The sequence below is a fragment of the Nelusetta ayraudi genome, unplaced genomic scaffold (genome assembly GCF_046127955.1).
Source record: "Nelusetta ayraudi isolate G7.1 ecotype Tasmania unplaced genomic scaffold, CSIRO-AGI_Nayr_v1 ptg000004l, whole genome shotgun sequence".
In the NCBI taxonomy this organism is placed as follows: domain Eukaryota; kingdom Metazoa; phylum Chordata; class Actinopteri; order Tetraodontiformes; family Monacanthidae; genus Nelusetta; species Nelusetta ayraudi.
Window position 1 is genome coordinate 13,915,990 of NW_027466054.1, and position 18,689 is coordinate 13,934,678.

Below are 18,689 nucleotides of genomic sequence, written 5' to 3' on the forward strand. Positions count from 1 at the left end.
TATATATATATATATATATATATGTATATATATGTATATATATATATATATATATATATATATATATATATATATATATATATATATAACCAAGTCATTTCAAACCAGTACCGAAATATAATATGTATCACCATACGTTTATAAAGATACACACCGCTTTATTAAATTGGATTTTGATGAACATTCAATCCCTTATCTTTATAAGCATTCCTCTAAAAATAATAAATATTCCATTTACATATTTATATATATATGTGTGTGTGTGTATATATATATATATATACATATATATATATATATATATATATATACATATATATATATATACATATATATATATATATATACATATATATATATATATATATATATATATATATATATATATATATATATGTATACATATATATATACATATATATATATATATATATACGTGTGTGTATAAAACACCACGTTATAAATAATATATATTATAAATACAACTTACGAATAATTGCGACATGTTGCTCAGGAAAAAAAATTTTAACATCCCCATATAAAGCATTGTGTTTAAAGCTGGGGGGGGGAATCACCTTAGTTGTGTGTGTGTGTGTGTGTGTGTGTGTGTGTGTGTGTGTGTTACAATTTGAAGAGATGAATGTGCCGTGTTTGAGTAGTTGCAGGGCTGTTGTGTTTTATATCTATGCCTGGAGGTTGCCTTGACCCTCCACTGACCAGGGTGCCACAAGAAAAGGCCTGGACTTCCGATATCAGCTGCAGCCAAGCGCCGCCATTTTGAAAGAAGCTGCCGTCACCACGTGAGGGGGAGCGGCTGAGAGTAGATGCCAGATCAATCGAACGAAGCCGCTAGGGCGAGTGGGGCAGAGGCCATCGCTCAGCTCGATTAATCTTGACTATCTGGGCTAACTTTAGCTACATGTGCTGAGGTCGAGGGGGAATCTGATCTCAACTGCAACAATGCCGACAGTTACTTTACCGCCGAAGGAGAACGCTCTCTTCAAGAGAATCCTGGTGAGATTACATTTAAAATGTGCACACGTCCACGAATTTTGTTTAACCGGAGCACCTGGCGAATTGACGTGTTGGTCGGCGGCACTCGGTGTGCCAGTGTAGCTCTCCGGCACCTAGCACTAGCCTCGGGTTGTTAGCAAAATGGCATCATTGAATGGAGCTAGCTAGCCCAGCCCGGACGTGCGCTGTCACTGTAGCGTACAGTGAAAATGGTTGTTCTGTTACTTGTTGTAAATGTGACTGGCATTGCTGTGTTAGAAATGCAACAATAACACATTCTAAGTGTGACTGTGTTTAAAGTAGCCGCACTTGGTGAGTTAGTTTGGGTGGGTTTGGGCAATTGTTGAATCCAACAATCTGTAGCTTTCACGCTAGCTAGTTTCCACGATGGCTAATTCGTTCGCCACTACTCTACGGTCACACAAGTCTGCAGTTGGACTTCTCAGCTCAGTTCACAACTCTTTGTGTTGTTAGCAAGTTGCTAAGCGAATGCGTATACAGTGTCTGCATTAGTATATGGCACCGTGGTTCATTTGTACCAGGCGTGGGCCGTGCTAGCCTGCATTGCGAAGAGGCTGGTCGTTTCACGTTAGCTAATCGGCTAGCACTTGCCCACCAGCATTACACGCCTTGCTTTAACGTGTTTACTAGAATTACTAGATGCATCGTTATGAACACATATTTTTCATTTGAAGCTCTAATGAGTAGGAACAGAAGCATTTGTGTGTGGGGGGTGGGTGGGAGACTAAGGAAGTAACTCCAGTAAAAGGCAGCGATGTGACTGTGTCAGCAGATCTTTAGCCTCCTCGGGCCGATAGTGCTCGGGCAGCTAGCTACCATTCCATCCCCTCTCTCACTTCCATCCTCACCAGCCAGAATTACTTCTGTGGAGCACCGCTGTTTATCGACGACCTATACTCGCTTCTGCTTCCGTCAGCGGGTAGACGACTAATCCTCGCTTTGTTACAGAACTTTGCATCAACTGTCTTGTCGACTGCACGTAGAGCGCCGCCGCACGCTTGCGTGCGGTGGAGCATCCGCGCACGGTTATCTGGTTGCGTGCCTCCCAGGGACTGTTCGAAGTACCTGGATGGTGACCAGAGGCCGACTGACGCCATTGTTTTGGAAGAGCAGAGGTCTGCTGGGGATTGTTGGGTGTTTATCAGCACGTTGCCAACCGCTCACACCTCCAGATCAGTGACCTACAGCTGATCTTGGAAAGTTGGAGGATGTGCGTTTGTCTGGCTGTGTATGCGCGTCTCCTTCAACTATTTCGAAAGTGCTTTGTTACAGGTTCTGTATCATGAAACATTTCCTCCACTAATCTGTGTCTCCATCCTGTCAGTCAACTCCCCAAGAGAGTGTGTGTGTGTGTGTGTGTGTGTGTGTGTGTGTGTGTGTGTGTGTGTGTGTGTGTGTGTGTGTGTGTGTGTGTGTGTGTGTGTGCGTAGTTCTGGAAGGCACTGCTTTTTGACATCACAAAGGGCACTGATTTCCCCTTTTGACATCGTTTTGTTTCATATGTGGAGCGTTGGCTATCAGGCTGGTGATGGAACGCTAGTAAGACATTAGTTATCACAGGAAGCTCAGACTATTTTTGCTCTTTGCAGAATACTGCATACAGAAGGCAAAATGTGTTATCGTGCAAAGCTGTTTGACTTATTCTAAATGTCTTGGAAATGGAATGAAAGCCAATGGCTGCAGAGTTTAACAAAAACCATGTCACATTTTCAGCATTTCCTTTTTGTTTTTGTCCTTTTAGTGGTCATTACATAGTCGGCAATTATGGTGCAGAAAACCATGTGAAATCAAACAGACTCCAGTTGTAACTCAGCAGATTAGTGGTTCTCACTTCACCAGAATTAATACAAGCATAGAAATAAAATTGAAGTCCCACCTTCAGACTTGTTGACCGATGCTTGTGAAGGGACTCGTGTTCTCCCGAGTGGAGAGAAGAGTTGTCAGCCCTCTTTGTCTTGTGCTGTGTGGGTAAGAGAAGCTGCTGCCACTGTGTTGCTGGGGAGGGGGCTGATGTTGCGAGGTGAGATTCAACACGCTTTCCTCCCGTCCGTAGGAAAGAGAGAACCACACCCCTCTTTATTTCAGCGCTCTCCCTCGTTGGTGCCAAATGCATGATTAGAACTTGGCGGGTGTCCAGCCTGGACATGGAGCCGGAGTTGAATAGCTGTGCGTTTTGTTGAGAGCGGGACTGAGGGAAGCACCTGGGCTGAGCTGCTGGCCCGTCTCTTCGCCGGGTCCAGTGCCTCTCCGCTGAAGTTGTGTGAGAAGCGAGTGTGCGGTGTTGGGAGATTAAAAGGCGATGACGAGTGCAGGGCTTCAATCAGGAAAATCACTTTTCTCTTCATTCATTACTCACGCCGCCTGTCGCGACCAGACAGCAGCATTATTTGGACTTGGAAAGGTGAACTTAGTTTCATGGGCACCTGCAGCGACGGGCCCACTTCAGAGGGAGCCAGCCGACTGGTGGACACGTGTGAACTCCGCCCACGTGTGAACTCCAGCCGTGTCACAGGGTGTCTGTGTTTCTGGACTCTTCATCACGGGGGGTTTATTGAGCCGCATTCATTCAAATACGGCAGCACCGTCAGCGCACAGTTTGAGCACCGGCACGCGGCATCATGGCTCTGCACTGTTTCACCACGGTGAGCGCAGAACTGGAGACTTCCCTGTTGCAACGGCTCCTTCCATCATGATGCAAGTGGCAGCGCTCCAGAAGAAGGTTTCCTATTTTCCCTGCACCGGCTGCAGCGATCCCGGCCCGCAGCCGTGACAGGCCGCCTCTCACTCTGGGGGGGGGGGGGGGGGGGGGGCTGAGGCTATTTTAGGAAAGGCAGAGAACATGCTGGATAAGCACAGCTGCTCCTGTTAATGCTGCTAAATTTACATTTGATGTAAGTTGTGAGTGTTTGTACCGAGCAGCATCTGCACGCTTTCATCATTCATGCACGACTCTTTGGATTTTCAGACTCGCTGGAGGCCAAAAGTGACGGGACTGTGGCTCTCCTTGCCAAATAGTGATCGCAAGGAAAGAAAGGCCTGTCCCAGTTCCACCGTTGGTCTGGCTGATGCTGGCTGCAAAACTCAGCTGCTTCACATAATCCAAAGACTTTCTGAACTGTTTTCAGCCCAGCCTTGAAACTTTGGAGCAAGTTTATTCTTACGCGTAGCGAAAAGCTGGGCTTTTTTTGTACGTCTGTCGTCGTGTCGATGCACAACTGAGAAGAATTAAACTCCGTCATTGTCTTTGTCTGACACTGACTCACCACCTCCCTGTTATTTTCCCCTTCCAAACGTCTGGCTGGACCAACAAAGCATTACGTTTAAACAGGAAGGTAGAACTTTTTTGTAGGTGGCTGTAAACACAGGGCTAATATTTATTTATTTATCTATTTATTTATTTATTTGTCATAGGAACACTTTCTGAGACACTTTTCTTTCTATAGCTAGGAAAACAATACTGGAGTGAAGCGGCACAAAGCCGCCTTGTCCTCCTGGTGCAGCTCCTCTCACTCGTTACACATTTTAGAACCAACCGTGATGCCCCCCCACCACCCAACCCCCACCGTGCATAATCAGGAAAGTCAGCAGTGACAAAATGAAATGCCATCTGCCATCAGTGACACACACACACACACACACACACACACATTGTCACATCTGACAATCTGTGATCAGCTTAAAAGGAGGTTGTCTGCAGTGGTGAAGATTGTGCAACTGGCTCCCTAAATATAACTGCGTGCCAGAAAGCTGTAATTCCTCTAATGTGCTGCGATGCATTTGTGGTCGTGGTTCAAAGCTGCTGAAGCAAATCAGCACAGCAGAGACTGTTGAACATCACCATGCATTTTTATTCATCATTCTTTTGCCATCTAGTGCTGGTTGCTATTGTGGTGTTTTTTTTATAATGGAATTTGGCCGACAGTTTGGACACGACTGACTTGTTATGAAGATGCTTTGACAAATCAGGGGCTGCCGCTCCAGGGTCCCGCCTCCCAGAGGAGCCGGACACAGAAACCGTTGCTCGAGCCGGTTGTCAGGTCCGATGTCCGTCAGCGCCGACCCTGCAGGTGAACTGCGTGCTCACTTCCTCTTCTCCTCTCTCTTCTGCTCCACAGCGATGTTACGAGCACAAGCAGTACAGAAACGGGCTCAAGTTCTGCAAACAAATCCTGTCCAACCCCAAGTTTGCAGAGCATGGAGGTGAGCAATACCAGTACCAGCAGTACCAGCAGCAGCACTGCTCTCTCACCGTGTGCCCAATGTTTTCTAACCCATCGCCTCCGTGTGCCTGCAGAAACCCTGGCCATGAAGGGCCTTACTCTGAACTGCCTGGGCAAGAAGGAGGAGGCCTACGACCTGGTGAGACGAGGACTGCGCAACGACCTCAGGAGCCACGTCTGTATCCTCCCTCACCGCTCTGCCACTTTAAACTTTCTGCTTGTTGTGAGTGTTCTGTTTGATGTTGAAGGACTTTCAGATGCCCCGGGTTTTGCTGAGATTTCCCTGCACGACAGTCAGCACATTTTCTCCCTCTGAGTGAAATCAGTGCAGTGTACAACAGATAAACTCTGTCTCCACCCTAAAGTCAACATGTCTGTGACCACACAGCTCACTGTTTCTCTTCTTTTTAAATCACTGGATTCTGTGGAAACACACATTGTCTTCTTTGTGTCCTCTTTGATCAGCAAACATCCATCACAGTGTTCAAGGTAGATTCTAGACTACAGGTCATTAATCAGTGTTGAGTAATAATAATTGAAAACAGATTCAAGTTTTTCAGTGACTCTCGGACAATCTTTCTAATTTCAACTCATTTTAAATTAGATTGTTTTAATTTGTGCCTCATTTTATAACCCACTTCTTCAGCGACTGTAGGAATGACTTGCAAGTATTATTTTTTCTCTTTTATTACTGTCCTTGAGTTTGAAGCTGAAATACTTTGTGGGCCTGTAGAATCAGATGTCCAGTGTCGTGAATGATGTGTGAGGTTTCGTGCGTGCGAGACGTTTCCTTAACTCCAGGCGCGTGCGTCCCAAGGCTGGCATGTTTACGGCCTCCTGCAGCGCTCGGACAAGAAGTACGACGAGGCCATCAAGTGCTACCGCAACGCTCTGAAGTGGGACAAGGACAACTTGCAGATCCTGCGAGACCTGTCCCTCCTGCAGATCCAGATGAGGGACCTGGAGGGCTACAGGGTGAGGACCACCGGGGAAGGGGCCGGGGGGGTGGGGGAGACTGTGGGCGGGGCTTAGCCCGGCTTTATGAATATCCTGAGGTGCCTGTCGGCTCATCGCCATCAAATCACAGTGAGACAGAAATCATTTTGCAGGGAAAACCCTCGCGCAGCAGCTTAACGAGTGATCCTCCAGTCTGCTCGCAGTGGAAGCGCACGCTGCCGTGCTTTCAGGCACTCATGACAATGTAGCAGAGCTCTCCAGGGACACAGCCGGAGATTTAGATGCCTGCGTAAGGGAGGGAGGTGTGAAGCACTTAGTGGCGGAGGAACACCGTGTGGACGACGGAGGGAGAAGGTTCTGTTCTCCAGTTCTCCGAGCCAACAGCCTCCCTGACCGCTGGGCTGCCTCGTGTAGCCCCGCGCTAACCTAGCTTCCCACGCAGACGAGTGTGAAAACGATGGTTAGGATTTGAGGCAACTCCGGCGCAGCTTCATTAACCCCTCGTCTTTGTCCCTGGTGTCTCGCAGGAGACGCGGTACCAGCTGCTGCAGCTGCGTCCGGCGCAGCGGGCCTCCTGGATCGGCTACGCCATCGCGTATCACCTGCTGGAGGACTACGAGATGGCTGCCAAGATCATCGAGGAGTTCAGGAAAACCCAACAGGTTGGACCCCAAATCTGTTCTGTGTAGCCGACAGCGTGAGGTGAACGGTGTTGGATCGGAACCCAGGCGTTTATCAGTTGGTCACAAAGACCAGACTGTGGCTGTCTGGGGTGAAACACTTCAACACTGTGTTTTAGACAATCAGTGCTGAGCTCACTCAGTTCTCACACACACACACACACACACACACACACACTTAATAATCAGACTGACGCAGCAGCTTTCAAGAGGGGAAAAACAGAAGAAGAAGAAGAAGAACAGTTTAGCCAAGTTTAGTCTTTTGTTGTGTCACTGTCTCCGTAAGTTAAATGGTATTTTAATGTAACTTCAGGGAAATTGTAATATTCTGTTAATTGTTTTTTAACAGATTAACACAAAACAGCAGCATCAGAAACATCAGTCGTTCTTTGAGTCCCTAAGTTTCCAGTGTGACCAGCAGTGACTCCAGAAACATTATTTGTTTGAGGAATTTACTCAGTTTCTGCCCCTAGGCGGCGCCATGTGTTTAAAATCTGCAGTTGAGCAATTGCGGTTGTTCAGCTCTCCGGCTGCCGATGAATCCAAATCACAGAGTGAAAATTTATTTTCCAAAATCAGATTTTAGGAATCGTGTTTGTTTCTAATTCAAGTTCCGCACAGTTTATTGTAGAGGGCTGTGTGCATTTTATTGAACTGTTGAGCAACAGAAACACCCCAGTAATATGCAGTGTTATTATGGTATTGTTACATAGCTCAGTGTCACAATGGTAAACTTAACGCTTGGCTAATTCACAGCCAACCTGCTGACCACAGTTGACTCAAAATGCCCAGAGGCCCCCAGTTGTGTTGCTCCCTTCTGATAAGAGCAGACTGCTTCCTGTCTTTGTGCATTTAAAATAACACAGCAGACGTAACGAGCGGGCACACGCTCACAAAAGACACGTTTCCCGATGCAGCCGCCTTAAAGTGTCGCTCGTAGAAAAACATTGATTTCTTTTTTATGTATTTGTTTTGCCTCTCTGTCCGCTCAGACGTCTCCTGACAAAGTGGATTACGAGTACAGCGAGCTGCTGCTCTACCAGAACCAGGTGCTGAGGGAAGCAGGTCTGTACAAGGAGGCCCTGGAGCACCTGTCCAACTACGAGAAGCAGATCTGCGACAAGCTGGCCGTGGAGGAGACACGAGGTGGGGCTGCGGAGTCGCCAGTTGGCACGAACGTCAGACCTCTCTGCACACCCACGCGCTGTTTGATTTGATTTGATTTATTTTCTGGTTACAGGGGAGTTGCTGCTGAAGTTGGAGCGTCTGGACGAGGCGACAGAAGTTTTCCGCCAGCTGCAGGAGAGGAACCCGGAGAACTGGTCCTACTACCGCTGCCTGGAAAAAGCTCTCAAACCAAGTATGACATTTTTTCTTTCCCAACCTCCGGAAGCAGCATCAGCACCGTTATCAACACCAGGCATTTAATTATGCAATTCAATTGAGTTCAATTTGATGTTTTTTTTCATTACTTTAGACAGCGTGGAGGAGAGATTCAAGATCTATGAAGACGCCTGGGAGAAGTTCCCCAAGGGTCTGGTTCCACGCCGGCTGCCGCTCACCTTCCTCACAGGTGCGGCCGACAACTCGACTCCGTCGAGATGAAATAAGACATCGCACCTGCAACATTTTTATCCCCCTTTTGAATGAGGGGAAAATGGAGTCACGGCTTCACAAATATCAACACCACGCTGTCTCCGTCCACAGGTGAGAAGTTCCGGGAGTGTCTGGACCGATACCTGAGGATGAACTTGAGCAAAGGCTGTCCGCCCGTCTTCACCACCCTCAAATCACTGTACAACGACAAAGAAAAGGTGACTGTTCAGATCTGCAGTTCATGTCGGGGTTTCTCCTTCCTGGCTGGAGTTCAGGGAGAGGTCAGACTCACAGTTGGCACTGCACACTGAGGTAATGGGCTGGTACATTTGTTCCGCAGGTGGCAATCATAGAGGAGCTCGTCGTCGGCTACGAGACCTCATTAAAAAGCTGTAGAATGTTCAACCAGAACGGTGAGAAAAACAACCTTGCGGTATTTGAGATATTTAAAAGCTGGATTCTAAAAGCTGCTCAGCGACAGTAGCTGCCGGTGGTCACGTGACCTCCGTACTCATCCTCGCCGCTCTGCCGCAGATGACGGCAAGGAGGAGCCGCCGACCACGTTGCTGTGGGTGCAGTACTTCCTGGCGCAGCACTTCGACATGATCGACCAGCAGACGCCGTCCCTGGAGTACATCAACGCAGCCATCGAGAGCACGCCGACGCTCATCGAGCTCTTCCTCATCAAGGCCAAGATTTACAAGGTACGCTTTGTGGGTGTGGTGATGATGATGATGATGATGATAGTTGTAGTGGCGGCAATGGTGTTGCCATCATCACTTGGCTTATCGCATTAACCTTGATCCTCCCGCAGCATGCCGGCAACATCAAAGAGGCCGCTCAGTGGATGGATGAGGCCCAGGCCCTGGACACCGCCGACAGATTCATCAACTCCAAGTGTGCCAAGTACATGCTGAAGGCCGGCATGGTCAAGGAGGCCGAGGAGATGTGCTCCAAGTTCACGCGGGTGAGTGGAACTGTGTGGGAGGGCATGCGAGTGCACGTCTTCACATGACGAGCAGGAGAAAATGTCAAAAGAACCCCGGTACTTCCTGCTAATGCTAATTATACACGACAATACCAACAGAAGTGAAACAGCCATTTAAAATACAGGAACAAAGTGACCAGCAAGACATGTTCATGGTCCGGCTCGACAACCATGTCATTGTTAGATATGACACTCAACTCAACTGCTGTGCCAAAAAGGTGGAAGAACACGGTTTAAAAGATCCCAAAATAAATATTTAATTTCTTAACTCAACCTAGTTTGCAACAAAGCAACCAATGTGACATGTCCAAGACATGCTGTGGCTTTTAGGGGAGTGTTTGAGGTTGAGGTTTGAGTTTGAGGTGTTTTGTGTTGCGTGTCTGCAGCTGCCACTGAAAGACCAGCAAACTGACTTTGCTCTTGTTCATCCTCGTGACTTGGCTCTGCTCTGTTGTGTTCCAGGAGGGAGCTTCAGCAGTGGAGAACCTCAACGAGATGCAGTGCATGTGGTTCCAGACGGAATGCGCGCTGGCGTACAAAAGCATGAACAAGTTTGGGGAGGCCCTGAAGAAGTGCCACGAGATAGAAAGGGTGAGCCCTCAACTTCCAGGATTCTTCTTTCTGCTCGTCCACACTTGGTCTGTTTGCACTCTGTGAATGACTCGCATGCCAAATTTCTTTTCCGTCCTCTCTCTGATTAGCATTTTGTGGAGATCACGGACGACCAGTTTGACTTCCACACCTACTGCATGAGGAAGATGACTTTGCGCTCGTACGTGGACCTACTAAAGCTGGAGGACGTGCTCCGGATGCATCCGTTTTACAACAAGGCCGCCGTCACAGCCATCCAGATTTACCTGGGCCTCCACGACAATCCTCTGATTGACGACAGCAAGGAGCTGCAGGCCGACACTGGTGAGGCAAAATAACGTGAAGAGGCTTCTGCAGACACGCAGTCTGTCTGAGAACAAAAACATCCTTGGATCTTCGTCATTGGCGCTACTCGGTCATTAAGTACCCGAACGCTTTTGTCTCGCCGCAGCGAACCTCTCAGACAAAGAGCTGAAGAAGCTGAGGAACAAGCAGCGGAGAGCCCAGAAAAAGGCCCAGCTGGAGGAGGAGAAGAAGAATGCAGAGAAGGAGAAGCAGCTCAAGAACCAGAAGAAGAAAAAGGAGGATGACGACGAGGAGATTGGAGGTCCCAAAGAGGAGCTCATCCCTGACAAACTGGTCAAGGTGAGCAAGAGAAACACTTGGTTGAAGGGATGGTTCAAAACTGTTCCTCTACAGTAGATGTGGGTGTGCTAGTTAATCTGTCAGTCTGTTTTGGTGGTGCCTTTTGTGTCTTCACCTTCTCCATTATTTCCTGTTAACAGGTAGAAAACCCACTGGAAGAAGCTGTCAAGTTCCTGATGCCTCTCAAACATCTGGTCAAGGACAAGATTGAAACACACCTACTGGCCTTTGAAATCTACTTCAGAAAAGGTGACTTCATATTTCAATCACTTGATTTTTAGCCTCCTCTTTGTATTTTTTTCCCCATTTAAAACATGTGTATGCATATGGTTTTGTCATCAGACAAGTACCTGCTGATGCTCCAATCTATAAAGAGAGCATTCACCATCGACCCAGACCACCCGTGGCTACACCAGTGTCTAGTCCGCTTCTTCAAAGGAGGTACAGCATAACGATAGAGCTTTAACGACAGAATCGTATCATGAATGCCTATAGACTTTGTTTAGCGACTGTGTTCACCTCTGGCCCTCGTCTCCCTTCAGTCTCTGACAGCAAGGAGCTGCCAGAGGTGGTTAGAACGGTCCTGAAGCAGGAGATCACCCGACTGTTTGGAGACAGCAACGCAAAGAGCTTCAACCAGGCCTACCTCAGCAAGCACCCGAACTCCATACCGCACCGACTGGCTGGTAGGACACACTGACACGGGCATTAAGCCCAAAGCTTTCCTAACCTGGGGAATATACCTGGTAATTTGAGGAGACTGAGAGAATATGGTACTCAAGGGACTCGCTGTCTTCTGTTCTAGCTGCCAAGATGATGGTGTATCTGGACTCATCGACAGAAACCAAGGCAGCAGAGCTCGCTGCTGCCCTGGAGTCCCTGGAAAACAGAACCATCCAGGTAAACCTTGATGGACTGAAGCATTATGACGTACTGTCTTAATAAATCCGTGAACTGTGCAGTGGAATATTATATGTAGTTTACTAAACCATATCTAATTTGTTTGGGTAAGTGGTGTTTTGTGAGTAGTCGATATTTAACTGTCCAAATAAAAGTTTCCACTCTGATTTTCTTTCTCTTTCTTTCACTCTTTCACTCTTTCACTCTTCCACCACCAGAACTGCATCGAGGTCCTGGAGTGCCTCCGGAGCGGCACCGTGGGCGACTGCAAGGAGGTCGCCGAGTCCTACCGCGGCGAGTGTCACAAGCTTTACCCCTACACGCTAGCGTTCGCGCCCCCCGGATACGAGGAGAACACCAAGATGGCCAACGGCGACGTCTCGGCGGAAATGGAGGAGCTGGCCAACGAGATCTGAAATGCGACAAAACTGCGGCGAGACGAGACAAAAGAACTGGGCCGAGCATGAAGCCTTGTGGTACGCCTGGCTGGCAGCCGTTTAGCAGAGCCAGACGTGGGGAAGCGAAATTTGGGTGTTTCGTTCTTTGGCTCGGCTTCATTGGGTCTGTGCCTGGCATGGCTCGGCTCGACCCAACATAATGAAAGTCAGGACTGTGTGTGTGAGAGCGTGTGTGTGCGTGTGTGTTGAGAGCATGTGTGCAGTAATGTATATTTGTGGTAAATAGGGAGAAAAGAGGAAGAGAACAGAATGGCCGTTTTAAATTTTATTTTTCTTTTGGTTTTTTTAAAAAAAAAAATGTGCTGATGACCGCCGCGTTGGAAAAAAAAAATAAACAAGTAATTATTGGCAAACTTGACACGAGGGACTGCAAGATGGAATGTCACTTTCTTTTTTTGGAATGATCGCTAACTGTGACGGCAACCACTCGATTCTGGTCCCTGTGCTTCACTCGACATGCGCCCGTGGCATACAGTGAACCCCTCCCTCCGCCCCCTCCTCACTCCCTCTTTTTAAAAAGCTTATTCAACTCGAATCAGGACACGGCTGTCGCCCGGCGAACTGGGGTGGGGGGGGCTGAGCTGAGTGGATCTGTGCTGTGGCGGATCTGTAGGAAGCTGAGCAGAAAGCGTTGACAGAGGGACTTCCGGCGAACAAACCTGCGGACCGCCTGATCTGCGCCGAGTCGGGGCGGCGGCGGAGGGGCGACGGCTCAAAGAAAGACGCCTCACTCGTGTGAAAAAAGCCTCTTGTTCTTTTCTTGGATCAGACTGTGCTTCACCCACACCAACCCTCTCCCTCCCTCCCTCCCTCTCTCCCCTTACTATTCCAGGTGAAACTTGGGGAACATGTAACCCTCTGTCCGCTAAAACAAGGAGCACCTCATAGCACTGGTTATAAACTCTTACACTCGCGTGTCGTGCTCCGTTTCCCAAAGTACCGCAAGCTCGAACCGTTTATTTGATTTTCTTTGCGTAGTCCTGAGAGAGCTGGATAGATCAAGCAATAGCCCACACCACCTCCCGGCTCTGACGGATCGGCCAGACTCATTTCCACGAGTCGCTTGTGTCGTTGCTGTTAGAAACTGTCACGCACTCAGCCTCCAGTGCACCCAACTCCAGAGGGCTCTTCCCTGCCTGCCTGCCAGCCAGCCAGCCAAACGGCTCCTCCGCATCAGCGCCGGCGACCGAGCCAGCGGGAGTCGCAGTGTTCCGACGCAATCCTGAAATTTCTTAATTTACATTTTCTGCACCCCATCACCCCCCCTGTCCCCCCCCCCCCTTGTCCCCACTCTCTTTTCTTCCACTTTTTTCTCTTAATTTGGGTTCTAATGTGAAAGGTAAAATCTAAGATGGTGATGATATGATAGCTCTGGTTTTTTGTATTAAAAACAGAAACAAAAGAAAATTGCTTGACTTGTTTTGCGTCTCTGCCTTTCACTGTGGTGTGTCTGCACTTTTGTTTACTGAGTCGAAGTCAGAGGGAGCTGGTGTGGATCAGAGTGAACTCATTCGCTGTAGCAGGGCCCATATGTAAAATTGAAAGCTTGATTTAGAATCCAACCAACCAACCAAACCAGAGCCCCACCCCCCACCCCCAAATTATTTTGAAACAGACTCATTCCACTATTCTGAAATAGAAATTTCACATTCCAAACCCTTCAAGCCCATATTTTAAAGATGTGAAGCCCAGAACAGTTTGTGCAAAATATATTGTACGTAGAGCACTGAACAGGGGTAAAGAGATTTAAAATTTTGCCTATAACTTCATATTTTTGATTTTATAATATAACTAAAACATGATTAAAAAAAAAAAAAAAAAAAAAAAGAATCAAACATTTATCAGTTATTTTCTGGCTTTGAGGAACACTTCACTAGAAATAATTGTTTATCTGGTATTCACAAGATGTGTCAAGATTCATAAAAATGATTGAAAAACAGTTTCCCCTGTGTTGCAAAAACCGCCCATGTTGAATTTTGTATTTTCCTTAATTTTATTGCATTTTATTTTAAGTTAGTTTTAATGACAGCCCTGCTCCAAGTCACACCTTTAACACCCTGTGACCAAATGTATAACTTCCAGACTTCCTCCACCGTGGAAAAGATCAGTCAGACTAGCAGAAATGTTGAACAACTGATCAATAATCTGACCAAGAGTAAAGTTTCTGTTTTTTGTTTTATGATGGTCTTATCCACCACAAGGTGAACTTTGGAAGGACAATTGACGACTTTGTGTTTATTTTTCTCTCGGCAGCCCTACACTGCACAGCGCTTCCCAACGGTGTTTGACACGGCCGTATCCGTGTGTTGTTGTTGTTTTGTTTTTTGGGGGGGTGTATTTATTTTTTTATTTATTTAATGATTTTTAAAGTTTTTTTTATTCGACGTGTGAAGATGTTCATCTTTGATAGCAGGTAGCGATTTGAGTTACAGAAAACTTTTCAACCAGCAGGGGGCAGTATCGTTCAAAAGCACAGGCGTTACCAACTTGCTTCTCCACGTTGATTCATCTGATAAAAATCATAATTTCAGTGGCGTAAATGTCTGAAGTTCAAAATCAACTAGCTTGTCAAACAGTCAACGAGAAGGTGTCCGCTTGCTGATGACCACTTCCACCACCTCCTCAATCTCCACCCTCCGATCACTCATCATCACCACGCTGTCAAATCAAACCTCAGACGACACTCACTCACTCACTCACTTACTCACTCCTCCTCTGATTGACGACGCTCGGGCTGCCGAGGCTGTGTCAGGATCCTCCTCAGCTCGCCCAACACCGTGTGCTAGATGGAGTCCTCCCTGGAGTTCTCCAGCTCCTTGGGCAGCACCGTGTCCTCCTGCCTGCTGAGCCGCTGCCGGACCTTCAAGGTGTTGGTGATCGGAGACTCCGGGGTGGGCAAGACCTGCCTCACACACCGGCTCAGCGGCGCCGAGTTCCCCCGGAGAGTGGAGGCCACCATCGGGGTGGACTTCCGCGAGAAGGTCCTGGATGTGGACGGAGAGAAAATCAAGGTACCTTTTGTTTTGTTTTGTTTTGAAGAAAGAACCAGTGACCTGGCTGGTGGTCTTCGTCAGATAATGTCAACTCACCAAATTCTTAATAAGTTAGTAGGCTGGAGGCGAGGTCCGATAGTTTCACATTGAACTTTATTCTGCCCCCCTCCAAAATAAAATATGCGTTCAAAACGTTTTAGATTTTCTCTATTAGAAATCAGCAGCTTTTTTTTTTTACAACTCTGCTTCGGGAAGCGGCTGGTCACAGTGAACAGACCCACTGAGGTGGACCTAATCACTCTAATGCAGCACATGAAGGTGGGGGATCCACCGTGAAGGAGGCGATATGGTTGATTCCCTATGGTGCGTCAACAGTCTTGACCCACTGCTGCTGGTGGTGGTGGTTGGAATCCTGCAAGTTGCTGTCCTCGTGTTGTTTGGACGTGCGGCTGTGACCCCGCGCTGAAATACCAGTCTGAGCATGACTGCGCGACAATGTTGTCTCGGTTTTTAAGTACCGTGCGGGGCTTCCTTGAGACTCGCGGAGTGTTTTGAAACGTCCACATGACACAGGAAGTTTGCGTCGGTGGCCGTCCGTTCTGGAGTGTGGGTCAAAGTCAAAGGAGAATTTAATTTCAGGCAGTACAACATTTTATTCTTGATGCCCCGCACAACCTTTATCACGTTGTCATTTATTTGAGGTCAACTCTGCCTTCATGCAAGTCTTTGTCTTTTGTTTTTTATCGCAATTGGGTTAAGAGGGAATAATTTATTATTCCTCAGATAACATTTTCACAAATGAAGTGAAGGATATTTGATTTTGTTTGTTTGTTTGTTTGTTTGGTGTGTGTTTATTTTTTTTTCTCCACTGTGTCAGTTGTGATAATTTGTCTGTGTAGTTTCAAGGTGCTTTAGCCAACGACAAAAAATAGTTTTTCTCCCTCCTTACCTAATTTTAATGTTGCACTTTTCAGATAGTTTGATTGTTTGAGATCCACCTAAACCAATCATGAGCCTCAGCTGCTTAGACATCTTTGGACTTCAGCTGATTGGCTGTGCAAGCCCTGCCTGCAATCCATTTTTACACCATTACATCGTGTGTTGAGTAAAGTTTTGTTTTCGTTTTTTTTTTGTTTTTTTTTTTACTTTGCTCCAGATATCAGGGATTTTTCTAAACATCATGGATCCTGACTGGTTTAAATTGGTAGATTCAAACTTAATAGTGAGACTTAAAAATAAAAACTCAAAAATAAAAAGCAGATTGATGTTTATTCCTCTATTTTCTTCCATCTTGCTGATTGATGAGTTCCTCCATGTCCATGTGCTTTTTTTTTCTCAACTGTATTTCGACACAATCTGTTTTCCTGTGTTTGCCATTCGTTTCCTCTTTCTTACCATTTCAACTCGCTCTACTTCCCTCCCGTCTTTTCCGGCCTGCGTGTGGCTGCTGCCTCCTCTTCTTTCCCCACCGAAACCAGCTTCAGCTGTGGGACACAGCGGGACAGGAGCGCTTCAGGAAGTCGATGGTGCAACACTACTACCGTAACGTCCACGCTGTGCTCTTCGTGTACAACGTCACCTGCCCGACCAGCTTCAGCAGCTTGGCCTCCTGGGTGGAGGAGTGCAGGAAGAACTCACTCGGACAGGAAATCCCCAGGTGGTTACTATTTTTCAGTGCTGTTTTATGAAGTTGCCCTAAAAGGGGTTGGAAAAGCAGCATTATTTCTGTCTCCGCTTCAGGTTCCTGGTGGGGAATAAGAGTGACCTCCGCGACCCCTGCTGCTCTGACAGCCAGGTGAGCCAGGAGCGGGCCGTGAGTTTCTCCAAGGCTCGCAACATGATGTTCTTTGAGACCTCCGCCAAAAACTCGCCGAACGCGTGCTCAAACGTGGGGCCCGACGGAAAAGTGCTGTACCAGCAGCACCAGGTGGAGGACATTGTCGTTGCTGTGGCCGCCAAGCTGAAGAGACAGAGGAAAACCTCCATAGTCAACTCTCCATCTCAGAACGGCTCCTTTAAGATTGTGAACAGGAAGACACCAGAGAAAGAGGCGTGGACCTGCTGCTGAGACAGATACTGGGTACGGGTGAATTATTATTATTTTTAAATCTCTGCCAAGTCTGTTATCATGTGAATTCATAGTTGGGTAAACTGCTGAAGAAACAATGTGTGAAATGTTAACTTTGTGTCTCTGTGCACATTAAATTCAGGTATTCTTACTGTCAGCACCCCAATGTTACCCTGAAATACTCTGAAACTTTTGACTCCTCCTAATTAAAAATGTGTATGTTTGTGATTTCATTGTTTAGCTGTAAAATAAAGGATTGTGAATGCAGTTTCTGATCTGGCTGACCTGTTGGTGCGCAGTCTGTTGGTGTTCAGACTCTGTGTGGTCTGAGGGGGGACAGTAGGAGCTCGTCATGGGTCTGGACATGAGTCCCGCATGTTTTCTCAGTGCTTGACATGTGATGTCGTGGGACACAGTTGTCATAGCTTTGATTTCAATAATGACATCAACAACAGAAACAGGAAATGACATCATGTGCCGCATGTTTGCACGTAATGGAAAGCCGAGCAGAGTAAATATGAGGCTGGAAAAAATGACTTCCCAGAAAAAAAAAAAATCGTGCACGTTAATTGTTTTCCTTGCTCTATTTTTCAACCAAAAAAAATGGTGCTCAAACACCTGTGGCATCACAAAGGCCACTAAAGCCTCATTCAAATCTCTCCCAGAGTAAACCACGCCCTCAAAGTCCCTCATTGTCATCTCGTTTTTGTTTGTTAGTTGTTGTTGTGTTTTGTTTTGTTGTTTTTTTTTTACCAAAAGTTGTAAACAGCAGACTAACTATTCTATTTTCTGTAGATTTGGAGAGCTTCTTCGGATACTTTTCCAGGTGAGGCTTCTCCACAGGTAGCAGGGGTGAGACTGAGAGTCAAAGCCGTGTTGAAAGCATGTAACAGTGGAAAAGATCAACTTTAGGCAGAGCAACAGGTGAGGGATCCACAAGCAGTGTCATGCATTTCAACAACGGTGTGTCAGACCAGAGGGGCCTCGACAAAGATGCAACATCACAGCCGTCACCCACTGCAAGTCTTGTGCAGACGAAATGTGGCAAGCGACGACTGCGTCACATGATTCAGACGTCATCACATGCGGCAATTCAGTGATGAGCGGCTGGAGACGTAGCATCACGGGCAGAGGCACAGGCAGAGTGTGTTTGTGTGCGTGGGTGCACATGCAGACGTCACATTTATGCAACATTCAACACCTGACTGACAGGAAGGAGCTGCCAGTGAGTATCCCATAGTAGTAGTTAGTATAAGAAGAGGCAATGGTGTCAAATTAGGGCTTGATGTCTCTTTACTGACATTTTTTTGAAACAAGACATATGTAACAAACCTTGCAATAATATAGAATAAAAATATAAAGTATATGAATGAGTTTAGTTACAAATGGTAAACTAACATTAATTGTAGATTATTTACATGTACTTAAAATGCACCGAAGTTCACATTGTGCCACCATGGTTCAATATAGCAGCCTAGAAAGAGCACCTGTTGAGAGTTTTTACACTTCACAGCCACTATGTCACTTGTAACCCATGTGCCTAAAGCTCAGCCTGATT

At 46.9% G+C, this 18,689-nt stretch overlaps 2 protein-coding genes across 4 annotated transcripts; both read left to right on the forward strand.

Annotated features, from left to right (window-relative positions):
• Positions 1 to 853: 853 nt before the first annotated feature.
• On the forward strand, positions 854 to 12,174 carry LOC142895459 (N-alpha-acetyltransferase 15, NatA auxiliary subunit-like). Of its 2 annotated transcripts, none has more exons than XM_076036534.1 (20): positions 854 to 1,014; positions 5,151 to 5,235; positions 5,330 to 5,434; positions 6,073 to 6,230; positions 6,740 to 6,888; positions 7,887 to 8,038; positions 8,133 to 8,252; positions 8,370 to 8,465; positions 8,600 to 8,706; positions 8,829 to 8,901; positions 9,023 to 9,192; positions 9,303 to 9,455; positions 9,939 to 10,067; positions 10,178 to 10,391; positions 10,519 to 10,712; positions 10,853 to 10,961; positions 11,055 to 11,153; positions 11,255 to 11,398; positions 11,518 to 11,612; positions 11,831 to 12,174. In XM_076036534.1, exons 1-20 carry the CDS (start codon positions 961 to 963, stop codon positions 12,026 to 12,028), a joined length of 2,604 nt encoding a protein of 867 aa, XP_075892649.1. In that variant the 5' UTR covers positions 854 to 960; the 3' UTR covers positions 12,029 to 12,174. The 2 variants fall into 2 exon arrangements, with proteins under 2 accessions (XP_075892649.1, XP_075892658.1); XM_076036543.1 differs by having other exon boundaries at positions 6,740 to 6,874; positions 7,885 to 8,038.
• A 2,682-nt stretch (positions 12,175 to 14,856) lies between these two features.
• On the forward strand, positions 14,857 to 18,055 carry LOC142895562 (ras-related protein Rab-33B-like). 2 transcript variants are annotated; one of them, XM_076036728.1, is made up of 4 exons: positions 14,857 to 15,081; positions 16,542 to 16,720; positions 16,804 to 17,143; positions 17,927 to 18,055. In XM_076036728.1, the coding sequence occupies exons 1-3, from the start codon at positions 14,857 to 14,859 to the stop codon at positions 17,129 to 17,131; spliced, it is 732 nt and encodes a 243-aa protein (XP_075892843.1). In that variant the 3' UTR covers positions 17,132 to 17,143; positions 17,927 to 18,055. The 2 variants fall into 2 exon arrangements, with proteins under 2 accessions (XP_075892843.1, XP_075892835.1); XM_076036720.1 differs by lacking the exon at positions 17,927 to 18,055 and having other exon boundaries at positions 16,804 to 17,398.
• Positions 18,056 to 18,689: the final 634 nt, after the last annotated feature.